Below are 18,007 nucleotides of genomic sequence, written 5' to 3'. Positions count from 1 at the left end.
CTCTCAAGAGACGGATCCGAGATCATTTCGATGATGAGGGTTCGCGAGGAAGAGAGACACAGAGAGGAGAGAGAGTCAATATCGATTCTTTTCCGACCACAAAAGACAAAGAGAGAAGAGAGGAGGCTGTCGGCACAAGGGTTCACCGAGATGGGCCAGTGTTGGGCTCAAGCCAAACTGGTGGAGATTTGTAGAGTTTGGGCTTCGCAGAAGAGTCTGATGGGCCAGCAGAAGCAGACCTCCTTGGGCTAAGTCAGCGCAGGCCCACTCCAAGCTTGCATCACCTGATCACATACGAAGCATATATAAGGCAATGTTAGTATGATGGTTAGGTCACGGCAGATACAAGCAACAACAGAAGGTTACAAGCAACAGGAGATCAATCATACAGAGCAAGAGAACAGAGACTTCAACAAGGAGAAATAGCTTAGGCTTAAGTCTATCTTCTTACACTAAGTTGTTGTATTCTCTAGCTAAAGTTAAGGTGATCTTATTGTAACCGAACTATCTAACACACTGATTTGGTGTTGTTAGAGACTCTTTGATCTAGTAGAATTTGGGAGTAGGAATTCTCCCACGAGATGTATCGCGCTGAGGGCCGGAAACTCGTTAAATTGCTTGTGTCATTATTTTCAGTTTAGTTCTAGGTCAAAGCGAACTTGAAACCTAAGCAAGCAACAAGAATAATCTCTACATGAAGAATTTGCAAATGAGTGGAAGATATCTGAGAGATGTATGGTAACGAATCACATACTCACTGTGTTTTATATTGCATATGTATCCGGCACAGAGATGCCACATCAAGATGATCATTAAGTTTGTGATCGAAGACGAAATGATTTTTTATTTTTCTTTTTATATATTTTGACAAATTCAATTTTTTTAAACTCTTGTTATATACAAATAAAATTTGCATTAGGTCATTATGTGTGAGATGGTGTATTTGTGGAACAGTTAAGTATGTACCTATGGTATGAATATTTCATGTGGCAAGCAACATTTTGGGACAAGTATTATCTCTATGTTTTTGTGGATTATATGCCTCCATAGCCAAATGATTGATAATGATGTGATGGAGCATTTTGCTGAAACCCTCTAGTTGGTTCGGAAGTGCTTTTTGGTGGTTGAGAAAAGAGATATGAGATGAATGGACAGAGTGGTAGCCTGGTAGGTGTGGTAGCCTGGTAGGTGTGGTGAGAGCATAGAGTTTAACAACATGAGTTATATTGAACATTAAGTAGGTGTAGAAGAAGCTTTCCAACAATAACATGTTTCTTTCCTCTTTCAACTACTACTTGTTTCTTCTGGGTCAATTAGTCTCTTTAATCATTTCTACAAAAAATTTGTATTCATTACCTACAGACAGTCAAATAAGGGATTACTATTGCATAAACGAATATTCGTTTCTTTCTATATGTACTGCTTTTGAGAAAGAAGTACGACTTTATTTGTATAATATGTGAAAATTTCATGTAGGCCTCTGCACATTTATCTAGAACCAGAGAACCAAACCGTAATCCTAGCACATTTATCCGGAACCTGAAAACCAAACCAAAACGAACCTCTAGCACATTTATCTGGAACCGAAGAACCGAACCGAAAAACGAGGTTCGGTTCTGTCAATTATACTAGTGGATCTTATATTTCTAGAATCGAAAACCTGAAACCGAATTAAAACCGAACCGGCCCTAAACCAAAAACCAAATGGATACCTAAATCTCTATAATATTATATATATATATATATATATATAATATTATATATATATATATAATTCTAAATATCAACTATATTTAGTTTTAAATAATTAAATAATTTTAAACATATTATTTATATGTAAAAATACCCAAAAAATGAATTACTAAGATACGTTTTATCTAAAATATTTAAAATTATCTGAATTATCTGAATTTTTATTTGAAAATCCAAAAAATCTGATATTTAATCCGAAAAAACTATTTTTTTTACTTTCAAACCATAATTAACCGAAAAATCATAATCGAGCTGGTACTGAATGAGATCCGAAATTATCTCAAATATAAGTTGATTCCCAATTTTGTTACCCAAACCAAACACAAAACCAAAATAATTAAACCAAACTTTCTAAATACCTAAAACTGATGTCTAGAGCTAATGCTAGGAATAGTACTACAGTAGTATAATTTATTACCGTTGACCAAAGGGAAATAAAAAATTTTGTCAATGTCACACGAATGAAGAATCAAGTGGACGTGGTAGGTAGGTGATGCATGTGTATGCCACATGATTGTATGATTGTTTTCAAGTATTTCACATGTTTGTCAACGTCACTACAAAAATTTAAGGTATTGACTTTGAAAATTTGAATAAGAAAATTAAATTATATGGGAACTATTTTTTCGATGTCTTTTTCAAAATTTAAGGAATATGACTGAAAACTCTAGTGAACTATTTCATAAGACGGCTGTATTTGTCTTGCCTGAAATAGCAAGTGGGTTTCTTTGAATGTGGCCAATGTAGATAGAAAAAAAAACGACAAGCATTTCTTTCCAATAACAGAAGACCGGAAAGAAGTTCGATTACTCATTAAGAGCTAAAGAGCTTGCGACGTTTTAGTTTAAACTTTAAAGGTATCAACCATCTCGAAAAGATTCAAGAACTGCATACTGGGTTAAAGATGCTGATAGAATACAACAAGACTTAAAACAGACTGGCGATTTCTACTTTCCTTGGTACAGACTAGTCTTGTTCGGCGTCCCCGAGTTCTTCATCTTCTGGCACACCTCGGACGTACAAAACGTTGTTGCATCTGTATGAACAACAAAGCCAGTAAATCAATCCAAGAAGAGATCCAAAAGTTCCAATGCAATGAATAAACATAAGTAGCATATATATATTAATATGATGAATGTGCGTTTAGTTAAACGACCAATTCCAACTCTTAATAGTTTCCATGAGCTAATGACAATTACAATTTCTGTTAGAAACATACACCGACTCACTTACATAGGAAGCCAGTAACGAAAATGCAGTGAAGAGACAAATGAGGTTTATATTATTACCTGATCAAGATCTCTCCAAGGTTTCCTGTCAACTGTCCATCAATATACTCCTCGGTGTTTCCCAGCTGCAAAACAATAACCAAATCTCAGTGATAAAAAATGAAAATATCATCGATCTTTATTTTTCTAAAACTTGTAAGCAGATTTTGGTTTGGGGGTGTCGACAATATAACATCAATCTTTGTTTTTAAAAAGTTCAATGACTAAAGTTTAGAGCTTTATTAGAACGGAACAAAGAGAGTACCTGCAAGTTCATGTAGGAGTCAACAGAGGCGAGGAAACCTGTGATTAAGAGATAAGATTCATGTAAAGAACATTAAAGACACAAGCTTTGGTTATTATATCAACTCATAATGGATTAAAAAAAAAAAAAAAAGATAATACCTTTGTATTCCATTCCCCACTTGAGCTTAACGATAACCGTCTTCCCGGTCAAATTGTTCAAGAACGGCTTGGGGTTAACCGGTATGGTCTGCAACAATTTTCACCAAACACCTCAATAACACACTTCAACAGGTCATGATAAACCCTAGCTAAACCGAGAAGGAAAGGCAGAGAAATCTCGAGGCGGAAGAGCTCAGAAACACCAACAGTTCGGAGCTTTTGCAAAAACCCTAATGCTATTTTAACAAGTACGATTCTAACCTTGGAGCTCAACGAAGAAATCAATTTAGGAATGGAAGCTCGAATTAAAGAGTATGGAAACTTACAGCCATTGGTTTTGGGGAGCGAAGAGATGAATCGAGGAGGATTGGGATCGCCTTCCTTCGGCTTCGATCTCTGCTTATAGGGTTTTTGGTTTCGGGGATTTTAAGATTCTTTGCTAAAACAGCAACAGTGTGCGCCTCGTGATATTTCTCCAAAGGCCCATTACTTGATTATTACGGCCCATCAATAACCATCATTGTTAGTAGATATGTTTTTAACTAGAGTTATTAACAGAAATACACTGCAGAAGACCACGATGACAATGTGGTTGAAGAAGACCTGTTTGTCCTCCCAAAAGCAAAACCAAAGGTGGGGTATTAAGGTAATTCCTCATTTTCTTTCTTGTTAAGCTTGTTAGGAGATTTGAAACTTGTTAACTAAATGATTATTTTATTCAATTGTTTAGATATTTCTCTTTCTCTCTCTCAATGTTTTTCTTCCCTTTTACAACCACCATCTAAGAGCATAAATATCGAAGATCCTTAAGTGGATTTGTTAAAAAAAAAGTCATGCTGAGAGCCCCACAAAACAACTAAAATCGGTCACAAAAGTCGCCAAAGAAGGATCGACTATCTGCTGTTTCTTGCACTGTTTGCGGGCCCCACTGACACATGACGGTCCGCGGTTGATTTTTTTTTTTAATTTTTTTTTAATCAGAGAAACCAAAAAAAAAAAAAAATTTAAGAAACCCAAAAAACAGTTTAGCGATAATCATGGCCTAACTCAACCTTTCATTTCTTCCGATAATGTCATTCAATCTTTTTGGGCTTTTTCCGCCACCGCCTCCATAGCAAGAACAACCACAACCAAACGATAATTTATCCTCTCACGCCATTTATCCTTATACATTTATTTTGACAAAGTGACATGACCGACAAAGCAAACATAAGCAACTTCTTTTGTGAAACATGAAATCATGGAAGAGTACCCATGATCAGAACAGAGTGTCCATGGTTAGAAAAAAAGTTTTTTTTTTTATTATATATATCACCAAAGCCTCATACTTTAGACAACCAAAAATCACTAAACCACATCCACAACACAAAAAAAGCTTCAATCTTTATACAAGACAGGTGATCGCTATAAAATTGAGAAAAGCTTTAGGCTTCATGTGCTTCACAGAACAAGGGTGACTATTTCTTGATCAATTTCGCAATTCAATGAATCAACTTGCAGGAGTCATCTCACCTGAGAAACCAAAAACGTTTGTTGGATTCCACTGTGATAATAAGTTACTCCACTGTGGATTTAGAATGTTAATTTTTCAGTTTTTAAATAGAATGAGATTTGTGTATATAAACATTGGTGTACATATGGATATTGTCTAAGGTTGTACATGTAAACTGAAACACGAGAGAAAAAAGCATAAAACAGGAAGGATCACATGGAAGCTTAGACAATATCAAATCACATTCCCTAATGGCATGCTCAATACATACGAGCTTTTGCAACATTAAACAAAAAACGAGTTATTCCAAAAAATATACTATATTATCAGTCAAAAAGTGTGTTTTTGTGGTATATCTATTTCAAGAAATGTGCATATTATGATCTTATACTCTTTGGAACTTTGTAGCTATGTTGCAAATTGGCTGAGGATCTCATGTACATATATGTTTTGGTGTACATGAATATCTAGATTGATCGTGGTTCAAATTTTTAGAGCACATGAACATGTAAAAGTTTTCAAAGTGTACACATATTGTATTATGTGGTGTACACATATTGTACTATCCACATGTATAGTTAGATGACTATATCCACGTGTACAACATGTAATTGATGCCCACTTGTACACTGCAAACCACAGTGGAGTTTGCATCCATGGCTTAAAACTTATCAACCCAAACTCATCTACTTGTACACTGCAAACCATAGATAGACAGTGGTTCAAATTTGGTATATGCAGACAAATGAATACGACCTTTAATCATCAAGCAGTTACCAAGTGAGAAAATCTTAACAATTTTAGAAAAATAAAACCAAATAGAAACCTTTAGCAATTCATCGGCTAAATAACAACAGATGTAATCATGTAACTACTTTTAGCAAAAGCAAATACGAACATTTATTACTCTATGGTGGAGAACACAACAAAATAATATTCAAGTGAATCTCAACACTATATCCTAACACAGAAAATGAGTCTGCGGTTATTATAACAATAATAATTTATTAGTCTCACCAACATGCTCCATCATATGTCTTCTCTGAGCTTCGTCGTCTCAACTCGCACAAGAAATGAATTGGAAGTGAACCGACCCAAGACGGTGAAGCTATCCGACGGTGACTGTGGTATTCGCCGCATGGACTAGATTACTCTCTTCTTCATCTTCTCTTTGCATCTGTTAGAAACGCATTGGGAATGGTTCACCAGAGACGACGAGATTCCCCTGTTAGCAGCGACATCCGATTATGGATTTATGCGAGATAAAAGATTCTTCTATCCAATTAAGCTATCTCACACACCAATTAAAACTTTTTCAAACTGATATCTAAAATGTGAGATACGAGAGAGGAGAGAGGTAGAAGAAGGATTTTTGGTCCAAAAGGACAGAAGGTTTTCGCGGTGGAAGAAGATCTAATGAATATTTGAATTAAAAAAATCTATTTTTTAAAAATAAAGTATGTTGAATCTGAACCATTGGATCTAAAATCAACTAGAAACAAACAAGTTAGTGAATTAGTGAATGCAATTGGGCTTAGTTAAAATAAGTGTGCCAAGAAAACAAAGTGACCCACAATGTAATAATAAATTTGAAAAGTGACATGCATTGTAAATGTTTCTTTTAACTAGGATGTTTCCACATCTGATATGGATAGATTAGTATGTCATGTATGTGAAACTGTTAGCAATAGAACTTTATAACCTATTCAGGAATCTCCCGATCTACGCTTATTTTCAACTCCCCTAAACATTTAGTTGCTTATTACGCCTTTGGGTCTTAGTAAGAAGGGAAATTATCCGGGTGTGCGATATCACATTGTTCTAAGAATGGAAGTAAAGGATCGTCTACAAGACACTTGTGCAGTAAGGGGACAGGGGGCAGATATTGTTTGTTCCGAACCAATAATCTGAAGGAGGCAAACAAACACTGGAGATGTATCGCTGAACACAACACGCATTGGTTTTCTTTAGAAACGTAGCTTCAAGTTTTACAAATAGATCTACAACTGTCTTTACAGGTTCCTATCATATGTTCCCTGAGGTTATGAGAGAGATAAAAATAACCAGGCTTGTTCTCCTTTGGTTCTTGACAAAGCCTTTTTTAATCTCTCGCCCTTCTTGAGGGACGTTGAATCATGTAGCATCTAAAGTTGTGTGACCAACACGCAAGAATCTGTAAAAAAAAAATACACCACGCTTGAAATCTATTGTAGAAAACTTGAAGTTTATGATTTAGATTTTCAAAATATTATTCACCTGTCAAGTGTTCTTGAGAGTTTCAGTTCTCAAGATTAATAAACTCGAAAGAGTACTGCAAGGGAAGGAACAAAGACAGAAAACTTAAAAGACTCTGATGAAACAATATGAGAACCCTAGAGAGAAGATGAACTCACATAGAAGAAACAATAGTAACGCCAAGGAAAGAATGAGCTGAACCGGTCGGTTAAATGGAATGCGAACCGGTCGGTTTAATGGAACCCCAAACCGCCTTTGATAGTATCTGACTCTGTCAAAGAGCTGCAAAAATAGTAAACAACTAAGAAAGAGACTTATAATCCGAATCTCATCGTATTGAGATGATCTTTCAACTCCAGAAAAGCCTTACCTGGTTATAATCACGAAATCTCTGCATCCAAAACAGAGGCTTATATCCTTTTTCTTTAGGAGTAGCTTCTGTTTGCGACACATATCTCTTATTCTCCTCTTCTTCAAGAGGAACATTAATCCTCAACGCGCTAATATCAGGAACATTAGGTGAACTCCATGTTCTTCTTGTACCGTTTCTATTACCAGCACTTTCAGGGCTACCTCTCTCGTCGTCAATGTCTATCACACAGTCACCGTAACATCTACTCAAGTTGATGCTTTCACTGCTGAAACTCTCAGATGTCTGAGAAGATCCAGACAGAAACATGGCAAGGTCATCACGCTCCTCTTTGTTAAGATCCACCCAACGCAAAGGCTGTTCCCCGTTCTCACTCAAAGCGGACTGCACTCGATGAATCTGATTTTCGACAGCGGAGACAAAGTGTTTGTGCCTAGTCAACGTGGTGTCGTCTCGACAACGCCCATGGCTCAACCTCACTGCCCTCTCAAACTCTTCCAGCTGATTGCAAAAATCACAACACCACTCATGGGAATGATATCAAAAGAATATGTTTTTTTTTTTTTTTTTTTAATTGTGTGAAGCTGTTTTACCAAACCTGCCATTTAGCTGTGCTCAAAGCTGCTTGAAGTTCATTGCAGAGGTGGTCTGATTCTACATAGACTCGACCACTTTCTCTCTTCTCTTTAATCCACAACCTATATGCAGATTCCATCCTGCAAACACAAGGAAAGACGCACAGATAATGGCACTATATTGACTAAAAACAACACAAACACAGCTCATTACATGAATCAAATACACATAAGTCATCACTTTAGATGATGCTAAAACAAAACATACTAGTCTAAAAGGAACCATCTTTCAACCTCACAAAGCTATACGAATCATCAATAAATGAAAAGGACATTACGTATCGGCAGATTGTTGAACCTCCTCGGCGGCGGAGAATAAGACATCCTTTTGCCAAAGATCGAAGCTTTTCGCTACCATCATCCTTCGAAACCCTCAATCAAAAACTCTCAATTAAGATTCAATCAACGAAAGGGTCTTCGAGCTAGGCCAAGAGGAGAAAACCCAAAACAGATTCTGCTCCTCTTCAAAGAGTCGTTTATTGAAGATGGTAGCCTCCTGCACTATTAATCGACCATGCTTTATGAATGATTTATTTCTTTTTTTTTAATGGCAAGACAATATAGTCATCTCAAAGCTTTCTGGGTCCACCCACTTGTGGCCCAACAACATTGACTGTTTGCCAACACAATTGAAATAATAAACTATTTGTTATAAGATAATTTCGAAATGATACTCCTAATTTACCGACTCAAGCACTACGATTATCTACTCATCGAACAGTATGATCATCCACTCATTTACCAAATTAAGCACCATCTTTGTTATTTTATGTATTATTGTTCACTATAAATATCATCGCTCATCTAACTCTTTTGTATATCATTATATCTTTTTCTTCTTCTTCCTTATAGTAAACTCTCTCCCTTATATTAGTGTTATTTGCTTCCTACGGGTATTAAATTCTACTTTTATTTAAATTTCTCTATACTATAAATTATAAGTTATTTCATAACACGTTATCAGCACGATCGTTCTGCAATTCGGTAAAATTTATTGTATCATATATACCCTGCTATAATGGTCGGTATACCGCAAGTACTATTATTTATATTATGTTATAATGGCCGGAATACCGCCTATATTATTTATTAATTTATTGGTCGGCCGAGCCGCCTTATATTCTATTTATTGTTAACTGGACGGCCGAACCGCCTTTATTTTCTTTTTGTTGTTAACTCGACGACCGAACCGCCTTTATTTTCTGTTTGTTGTTAAATGGTCGGGTGAGCCACCTTATATTTTGTTTATTGCTAATTGGTCGGCCGAGCCGCCGTATAATTTATTTATTATTCTGTATTGACCGGCTGAGCCGTCGCATAATTTATTATCATAACAAAAAATATTTATTCACCATAATTTTTATTTTTATCAAAATTTTATGAAATTTAATAGATTTGATTGATCGTTTAATACGATATTTTCAGACTGATTTTCGGTGCACTCTATTTAACCTCAATGGTCACAAAGAAAAATTTTCAATTTTTTACCCTTTTTCCAACGGTCATGAACATTGATTTTCATATATAAATACAACTCATTCTTCACTTCATTCACTCATCCAAAACATTTCATCTCCTCTCAAAATTTTCAAATCGCCATATTTCGGTTTTTCAATCGCAATGAAGATGAGTCGCTTAGCTATGTGCGATTTATATTTTTTCGGCTATGTATTTTATTTTTGTTGGAGGAACCACTGATAAATATTTTGGCATTAACATCGCCTTATGTTTGTTTACATTATATTTACTTGTTATTGTTTGTATGATTAATGTAAACGGTTTTTAAATTACGAAATTCTAAAAAAAAAAAATATATATATATATATATAGTCATTTTAGACGATGATATTAATTTGTCTGATTGTATATATGCATGTTTTAAAGCAATGCACTATAATACTATAGTCATATGACATATAATATATTAACCATGACTAATGGTTGTACATCTACTAAAACACATCGATCGATGGGTTTATGGGCTATAACGCATCGATCGATGGATCTACTAAAACGACTTTGTTTAATTTAATTCTACAAACTGTAATGTGTATTGCTTATTGTTAATTGGTTTGGTTCGGTTAACACTCCAAACAGAAAACACCTTTATAACGTGTAGTTGCGTTACCGATTTGCTCGTATATTCATTGAATCATGCACATGCACACGTGTGTCACTAATATGCTTGTTTGATAATAATACGTTTAGTCAAAGTTATAACACTAAATTGGTTTGTTCAGAAAATAATGATGTTTTTAACGTCACCTTAATATATCAATATTGCGTGTTTCCATTTATGATCATTATATGAATGAATTTTATGTTTTCTTTTATTAATATGATAATTTCAGAAATGGATCAACATGGTAATGGAGCAAAATCCAAGAAAAGGATTCGTGAAATATGCATACCAGATAGTGGAACAACGCACACTATTCTGAGACAAAAGAGATATTTCTCTGATATAAAACCGACAAAAATTGTCGTCGATACAATATCAGGTCCTGCAGACGTGATTGAAGGAACTGGTAAAACAAACTTTACTTTGCCGAATGGAACAAAATTTTCCATAAATAATGCTTTATATTCTCCGAGTTCTAAAAGGAATTTGTTGAGTTTTAAAGACATATATCTTCACGGATATGATACTCAGTCTGCAACTGAGGATGGAAAGAAATACATGTATGTAATTTCTGAAAAATGTGGCAGAAAACACATATTGGAAAAGTTTCCAGAACTACCTTCGGGATTACACCATACTTATATCAATGCAATCGAATCAAATTTTATGGTAAAACAAGATCCAGAAGATTTTACTTTATGGCATGATCACCTCGGTCACCCGGGCACCACAATGATGCGTAGAATCATAGAGAGCTCACATGGTCATTCACTGAAAATCCAGGAGATTTCTCAAGGGAATAAAATGACATGTGTTGCATGTTCTCTAGGAAAATTGATCGTAAGGTCATCGCCAACCAAAATCGATAAAGAATCACCAAAGTTCCTTGAAAGAATTCAAGGTGATATATGTGGACCTATACATCCACCATGTGGACCATTCCATTATTTTATGGTATTAATTGACGCATCCAGTAGATGGTCACACGTTTGTCTATTATCATCTCGAAATGTGGTATTTACGAGATTTCTAACTCAGATAATCAAACTGCGAGCACAGTTTCCTGATTATACTATTAAAAGAGTTAGACTAGAAAACGATGGTGAATTCACATCCCAAGCATTCAATGACTATTGTATGGTAATGGGAATTGAAGTTGAACATTCGGTTGCTCATGTTCATACGCAAAATGGTTTGGCTGAATCTTTAATTAAGCGTCTGCAATTGATTGCAAGACCATTGATCATGAGATCAAAACTTCCAACCTCTGTATGGGGACATGCCATTTTGCATGCAGAAGCACTCATTCGGATCAGACCGAGTGCATACCATAAGTATTCCCCACTACAGTTAGCGTTTGGTCGAGAACCAAACATTTTCCACTTTAGAATCTTTGGTTGTGCGGTATATGTGCCTGTAGCACCACCACAACGTACAAAGATGGGACCACAAAGAAGATTGGGAATATATGTTGGTTGTGACTCTCCATCAATTATAAGATACCTAGAACCACAGACTGGTGACGTCTTTACAGCACGTTTTGCTGATTGTCATTTTGACGAAAATGTATTCCTAGTTCTAGGGGGAGAAAACAAAAATTTTGGAAGTGATATAAAATAGAGTGTACCATCATTGTTATATCTTGATTCTCCTACTAAAGAGTCAGAACTAGAAGTTCGACGAATTATGCATTTACAGAGTATAGCTAACCAGCTACCTGATGCATTTGCAGATACCAAGATGGTAACTAAATCTCATATACCAGCTGCAAATGCTCCTGCTCGTATCAAAATGCCAAATGAACAAGAAAAGGAGGATGACACACGAGAGCCAAAAACACGCCTGAAGCGTGGTAGACCTGTTGGTTCTAAGGATAAGAGTCCTAGGAAACAGAAGAAAGCTGAAATATATGATGTACCCAAAATAGCAGAAAATATTTTGGAAGAAATAAATGATAAGGACTCTGATGAATCAGAGCATCATGAATCGAAAGATAATCATGAGATTTCTATTAATTACATCCATAATAAAAAGATATGGAAAAGGAAAGAAAATGATGACATTGGTGATGTTTTCTCATATCTTATGTCAAATGAGGTAAATGAAGATACCGATGATCCAGAACCGAAATCCATATATGAATGTCAAAAGAGACATGATTGGAATAAATGGAAAGAAGCAATACAAATCGAACTTGATTCGCTTAACAAACGAAAAGTGTTTGGATCTATTGTACTCACACCTGAAGATGTGAGACCAGTTGGGTACAGATGGATTTTCGTTCGAAAACGAAATGAGAAAAATGAGATTACAAGGTATAAAGCTCGCCTTGTAGCCCAAGGATTTTCTCAAAGACCTGGTATTGATTATGAGGAAACATATTCTCCTGTAATGGATGCCATCACATTTAGATTCCTGATGAGTCTAGCCGCTGATAAAAATCTTGAGATGCGTCTCATGGATGTTGTTACACCTTATCTATACGGATCATTAGATACTGATATCTACATGAAAATCCCTGATGGATTTAAAATGCCAGAAGCATTAAGTTCCAAACCTAAAAAGTTATGTGCAATAAAATTGCAAAGATCATTATATGGGTTAAAATAATCTGGACGTATGTGGTACAATCGTCTCAGTGAACATTTAACAAAAGATGGATATGTGAATGATCCTATATGCCCATGTGTTTTCATCAAGAAAACAACATCCGGATTTGTGATAATCGCGGTATATGTTGATGATCTAAATATTATTGGAACTCAGAAGGAAATACAAAAGGCATCAGAATATCTAAAAGGAGAATTTGAGATGAAAGATCTCGGAAAGACACAGTATTGTCTTGGCCTTCAAATAGAACATTTTCAAAATGGTATATTTGTACATCAATCTACATACACCAAAAGAGTGTTGAAATGCTTTAATATGGATAAATCTAATCCCCTTAGTACTCTGATGGTCGTCAGATCACTTAACTTTGAAAGTGATCCATTTCGACCACCTGAGGAAAAAGAAGAGATACTTGGTCCAGAAGTACCATATCTAAGTGCAATTGGAGCGTTGATGTACCTTGCAAATTGTACACGGCCTGATATATCATTCGCTGTTAATCTTCTAGCAAGATTTTGCTCATCTCCAACACGAAGACATTGGAATGGAATTAAACATGTCTTTCGTTACTTACAAGGGACTATTGATTTAGGCTTATTTTACCCTAAAGATTCAAATGGTCAAATGGTTGGTTTTGCAGATGCAGGATATCTTTCAGATCCACACAAAGCCCGATCGCAAACAGGATATGTTTTTACGATCGGAGGCACTGCTATATCTTGGCGTTCTCAGAAACAAACGCGTGTGGCTACCTCTTCAAATCATGCTGAGATCATCGCACTCCATGAAGCAAGTAAAGAATATGTATGGCTAAGATCAATAAGCCAACACATTTGTTCAAGTAGTGGGATTGACAAAAGTACGGGGCCAATTATTCTATATGAAGACAATGCAGCATGTGTTGCTCAAACGAAGGAAGGATATATCAAAAGTGATAGAACAAAACATATACATCCAAAGTTCTTCTCATACACTCAAGAGCTCGAGAAGAAGAAAGAGATTGAAGTAAGATATGTCCGATCATGCGACAATGCAGCCGACCTCTTCACAAAAGCACTTCCTACTTCGGTATTCAGAAAACATGTTCATAACATTGGAATGCGTCATTAGAAGGATCTATGACTGCTCAATCGAGGGGGAGCTTACGTAGTTGTACTCTTTTTACCTAACTATGGTTTTCCCATTGGGTTTTTCTAAAAAAGGTTTTTAACGAGGCAACAAAGACGTTAAGCGAGGGCGGAGAGTGACACCGGTCCCCAAGGGGAGTGTTACGAAACTTAATTTAATACAAGATGGATGATCAAGGGGAAGTGTTATAAGATAAACTTTGAAATGATCCTCCACTCATTTACCAACTCAAGCACTATGATCATCTACTCATCAAGCACTATGATCACCCACTCATTTACCAAATTAAGCATCATCTTTGTTATTTTATGTATTGTTGTTCACTATAAATACCATCACTCATCTCACTCTTTTGTACACCATTACATCTTCTTCTTCTTTTTTATAGTAATTTTTCTTCCTTATATTAGTGTTATTTGCTTCATACGGGTATTAAATTCTATTCTTATTTAAATTTCTCGATACTATAAATTATAAGTTATTTTCATAACAATCTTTTTCTTTTAATTAATGGTTTAGAAGAGTCAAATGCTAATGACTCATGACTTTGAGATTGTTTTCTTCACAAATTAATATACACAAACTCAATGTGATTTAGTTGATTTAAACTATGGAGGGTGGCTTGTGTAATGCATGGGATATCAGTGAGAAATTCATATAATAAATATTGTATTTATCCTTATCTTGTTATATAAAACAGAACCATTCTAATCACACCCTCTCCAAAAAAACAACATCATAATTTTATTAGTTTCTTATATATCGTCATAATTTGACCGCTTTGATAGAATTGTGTTCATTATTACACATAACATTCTGTTTTAGAAGAGGATACCTGATTTTTATCTGGAATTAAAAATAGCTATGGATTGAAAATGTATGACCAATTTGGAGCATATGATATATCAAGGTCTTACATATTTTATATACCTTCTCAAAAAAAAACAGCAAGTTTCATACACGGAGCAAAAACATATAAACTCAGACCAGAGTTTAACGGAAAAAGGTGTTAAAGAACATCTTATACATATGATCTCATTGAAACTCAGATTAAAACGCAGATGGGAAAACTTCTAACTACTCTGTATACCAAACGATTTCAAACTGAAATATGGTACGTATTAATCAATGGCAATGATCAAGAATCCAACAGACACATACATGAGGAAGACCGGATAAAGTGCAAGAGCCTTTCTTCTTGGGTTCACGGCGGCGCTCATGAAAGGATAAGCTGCCCACGAGCTCCAGGCAAGGGTCACAGTGACTACGATCATTTTCAGTATAACATTGTCCTTCAACATGCAGATCACTGCTCCAACGTCCAGTGGGAATAGACAGTATCCCAAAAGGCTTAGGCTTTGGAAGAAGATTATATGTCCTCCCTGTTTATTGCATATTGTTTCAGGACAGCGAAAACCGAAGTTGTGACAAGAAGAAATCGAAGAGTATGTTGGCTTGTATTACTACATGAATCAGATGTGTACTTACCAGGAGCAGTACATTTAGTGTGAGGATCACCGCTCCAGCTGCAAGTAGTGCAAATGCCACGGCAAACACTTCTGACTGAACATTACAGAGAAACAGAAGTGAGACCAAATGCAATTGAACGGTTCTTTTTTCTAGAAGATATGAAAAAATGTAATGCTTTGTGGCTTCAGGGACTCAAGCCTGGGATGGAAATGCAAAGAAAGGACGATTTTAGATGGCAATGAAAACACAGATGTAGCTTATATCCATATGACTAAAAGTTAATAACATTTAAACATTTCCCAAAGCGAACCGAGATATCTTTTCAGATATATCACGCATATATCAAGCAGCCTATTCAAAAACAACAAAACAGCCTTCTTCTAACCTATTGATTTCACATTTTCTTATTCAGTACGTTCATAAACCATTTTACAAGCAGGAGTATCTGAAAGACCGACCACAACCATCCTTTTGCCCACATTGGCTTACGTGACTACAACCACTAAAAGGTTAAATTTTACAATATGGTTAATCATGAATCAGATCCTAGACATAACATGCTGCTAAGGCAAGACATGAGAGAGTAATGAAACCTAAAATTACAAGCAAGAGAGCACCACATGCGTTGGTCATTGCTCTTTGAATCAGTTCTAAAACCAAAACCTGACAGCAGTAGGGGTTCCTTAGTTTAAGAAATCAAAACTAGAAGCATCATTCGAGAGAAACTCTCAAAGATTCATCATTCTATTGTACCAACCACAGCCATCGTTTTGGCCACGTAAGCTTATGTAACTAGATCAATTAAAGGTTAAAGAGCACCACATGTATTGTTTATTGCTCACTGAATCAGTTTTCTACGTGTTAAATCAAAATCTGAGAGCATTGCAGTATCTAGAATATGCCGGCCTTAGCCTAAGGAAAGTCTATAGAAAGTCTCAATCAAGCCAAGATGTCACCTTTAACGATAAGGGCTAAGATTTTGATTACCTTCTTAACCGAAGCAGACCACGAAAGCGCAAGGCCCAAGAAGACAATGAAGAAAAACGGACCCCACAGATCCCAATCCCTAAGCGCCTTCCCAGGATCCTCCCGATTCGGATTCGGAAACACCACCAGCTTCAGGTTACTCACGATCCTCGACAGATCCCGCTTCACCGTGTCCCACACCGGCTCCGTCAACGTGTTCGGCGGAGACCCGAATCCGATCGTCTTCGAGCCTTCCGAGCTGCCGAATTTAACCGCCGGCGGAAGCGACGGAGGGGCTGGGACGGAGGATGAAGACGGCGGAAGCGGAGGGAGGTTGGATTGGACGAAGGGAGAGGATGAGACGGGGATCGAGGGACGGATCGGGCTCGGCGGACGCGCGGGGAGGACGGTTCCGGGACCCGATTGGAGTCCGCCGTTCATCATGTTCTCGATCTCGTCGATGTCTGATTGGGACGATTGGTAGAGCGGAATCGTATCGTTGTGAGACATTCTGCCGATTTGTTTGGGTTTCGCCGGAGCTTTTTTTGGATGTCGGTGAAGAGATTTGATCAGATCTGACGATGAAGCGGAGTATCGATTACTAAAAGGAACGTAGATGAAAACGATGCGACGCCGTTTATGTGTTGATCTACATACAACTCTAATGGGATTTTAACTAAGTTTGCAAATTGTATATGACTTGTTATTGTTATATCTTAAATTTAGAATACCAATTTCCAGTCTCGTCTATCTATATTATTATTTATTGAATTGATTTTGCTGATTTGTCATGCTCTATATTATTTTACTTTATTTGCTTATTTGTCATATTTTCATAATTTTAAGTAATTTTAATTATTTATCATATGCTTGGTAATTCTAATTAATAATTTTACTTAATAAATATATAATGTTGCTAGATTATAATACTCCATCCGTTTCATATTAAGTGTCGTTTTAGAGAATTTTTTCGTTACAAAATAAGTATTGTTTTTCAATGCAAAATTTATTTTTTTATTGGTTGAAATATGGTTAGATGTATAGGTAATAGTGTTTTTTATAAGAAATGTACAAAATTAATTGTTTCCTTAATTTGTGTGCCGAAACATAAAACGACACTTATAATGAAACAGAAGGAGTATATATTTAACCAATTGTTATCTTTTTGTTCACACAATAATATTATAAAAAAAAGTATTCATCTCTTATCTTTTTAAATTTTAGTTTAGTTTATATCATATTAAGTGACGTCCTATTGCTTTTTTCAGTGGCTATGGAGATAGAAGAAGGATTATATTGTCTAGGTAAATATAATTGTATTCTCTTATGTTTTTTTACTTCAGATTCTTTTAGTTTGTAGCATCACTATTTTGTTATATGAATTTTTGGACTTTGGGTTTCGGTTGTCCAAGAACAAGAAAAGAAGAAGTTCTAAAATCAAAGAGCGTAAAAGACATAGAAGATGTCGTCCAATCACGAGAAGGTTGAGTGATTAAATTGATGTAGTATTCCATTCACTTAGCTTTATGTTTGTTTAGATATTTTGTTTGTTTT

General features: G+C 35.8%; 3 protein-coding genes across 5 annotated transcripts; all 3 read right to left on the bottom strand.

The window, feature by feature from the left end:
• Nucleotides 1-2,540: 2,540 nt before the first annotated feature.
• On the bottom strand, nt 2,541-3,996 carry LOC106390055 (probable small nuclear ribonucleoprotein F). The gene is made up of 5 exons (XM_013830438.3): nt 3,752-3,996; nt 3,426-3,513; nt 3,286-3,323; nt 3,042-3,106; nt 2,541-2,788 (listed from the first exon to the last, which is right to left on the bottom strand). The coding sequence occupies exons 1-5, from the start codon at nt 3,755-3,757 to the stop codon at nt 2,719-2,721; spliced, it is 267 nt and encodes an 88-aa protein (XP_013685892.1). The 5' UTR covers nt 3,758-3,996; the 3' UTR covers nt 2,541-2,718.
• Nucleotides 3,997-6,853: 2,857 nt separating this feature from the next.
• Nucleotides 6,854-8,697, bottom strand: LOC106390052. Of its 3 annotated transcripts, XM_013830436.3 has the most exons (6): nt 8,436-8,697; nt 8,121-8,238; nt 7,523-8,023; nt 7,311-7,434; nt 7,174-7,228; nt 6,854-7,090 (listed from the first exon to the last, which is right to left on the bottom strand). In XM_013830436.3, exons 1-5 carry the CDS (start codon nt 8,516-8,518, stop codon nt 7,209-7,211), a joined length of 846 nt encoding a protein of 281 aa, XP_013685890.2. In that variant the 5' UTR covers nt 8,519-8,697; the 3' UTR covers nt 6,854-7,090; nt 7,174-7,208. The 3 variants fall into 3 exon arrangements, 1 of the variants encoding a protein (XP_013685890.2); XR_002657879.2 differs by having other exon boundaries at nt 7,174-7,434; XR_007320521.1 differs by having other exon boundaries at nt 7,174-7,434; nt 8,116-8,238; nt 8,436-8,533.
• Nucleotides 8,698-14,918: 6,221 nt separating this feature from the next.
• LOC106390050 (protein YIP4b-like) lies at nt 14,919-17,139 on the bottom strand. The gene is made up of 3 exons (XM_013830433.3): nt 16,475-17,139; nt 15,506-15,580; nt 14,919-15,399 (listed from the first exon to the last, which is right to left on the bottom strand). The coding sequence occupies exons 1-3, from the start codon at nt 16,961-16,963 to the stop codon at nt 15,139-15,141; spliced, it is 825 nt and encodes a 274-aa protein (XP_013685887.2). The 5' UTR covers nt 16,964-17,139; the 3' UTR covers nt 14,919-15,138.
• Between the last annotated feature and the right edge of the window lie 868 nt (nt 17,140-18,007).

The sequence above is a fragment of the Brassica napus genome, chromosome C3, assembly GCF_020379485.1.
Source record: "Brassica napus cultivar Da-Ae chromosome C3, Da-Ae, whole genome shotgun sequence".
Classification (NCBI taxonomy): domain Eukaryota; kingdom Viridiplantae; phylum Streptophyta; class Magnoliopsida; order Brassicales; family Brassicaceae; genus Brassica; species Brassica napus.
The sequence above is the reverse complement of the archived record's forward strand: the minus strand, read 5'-3'. Positions and strand labels throughout refer to the sequence as shown.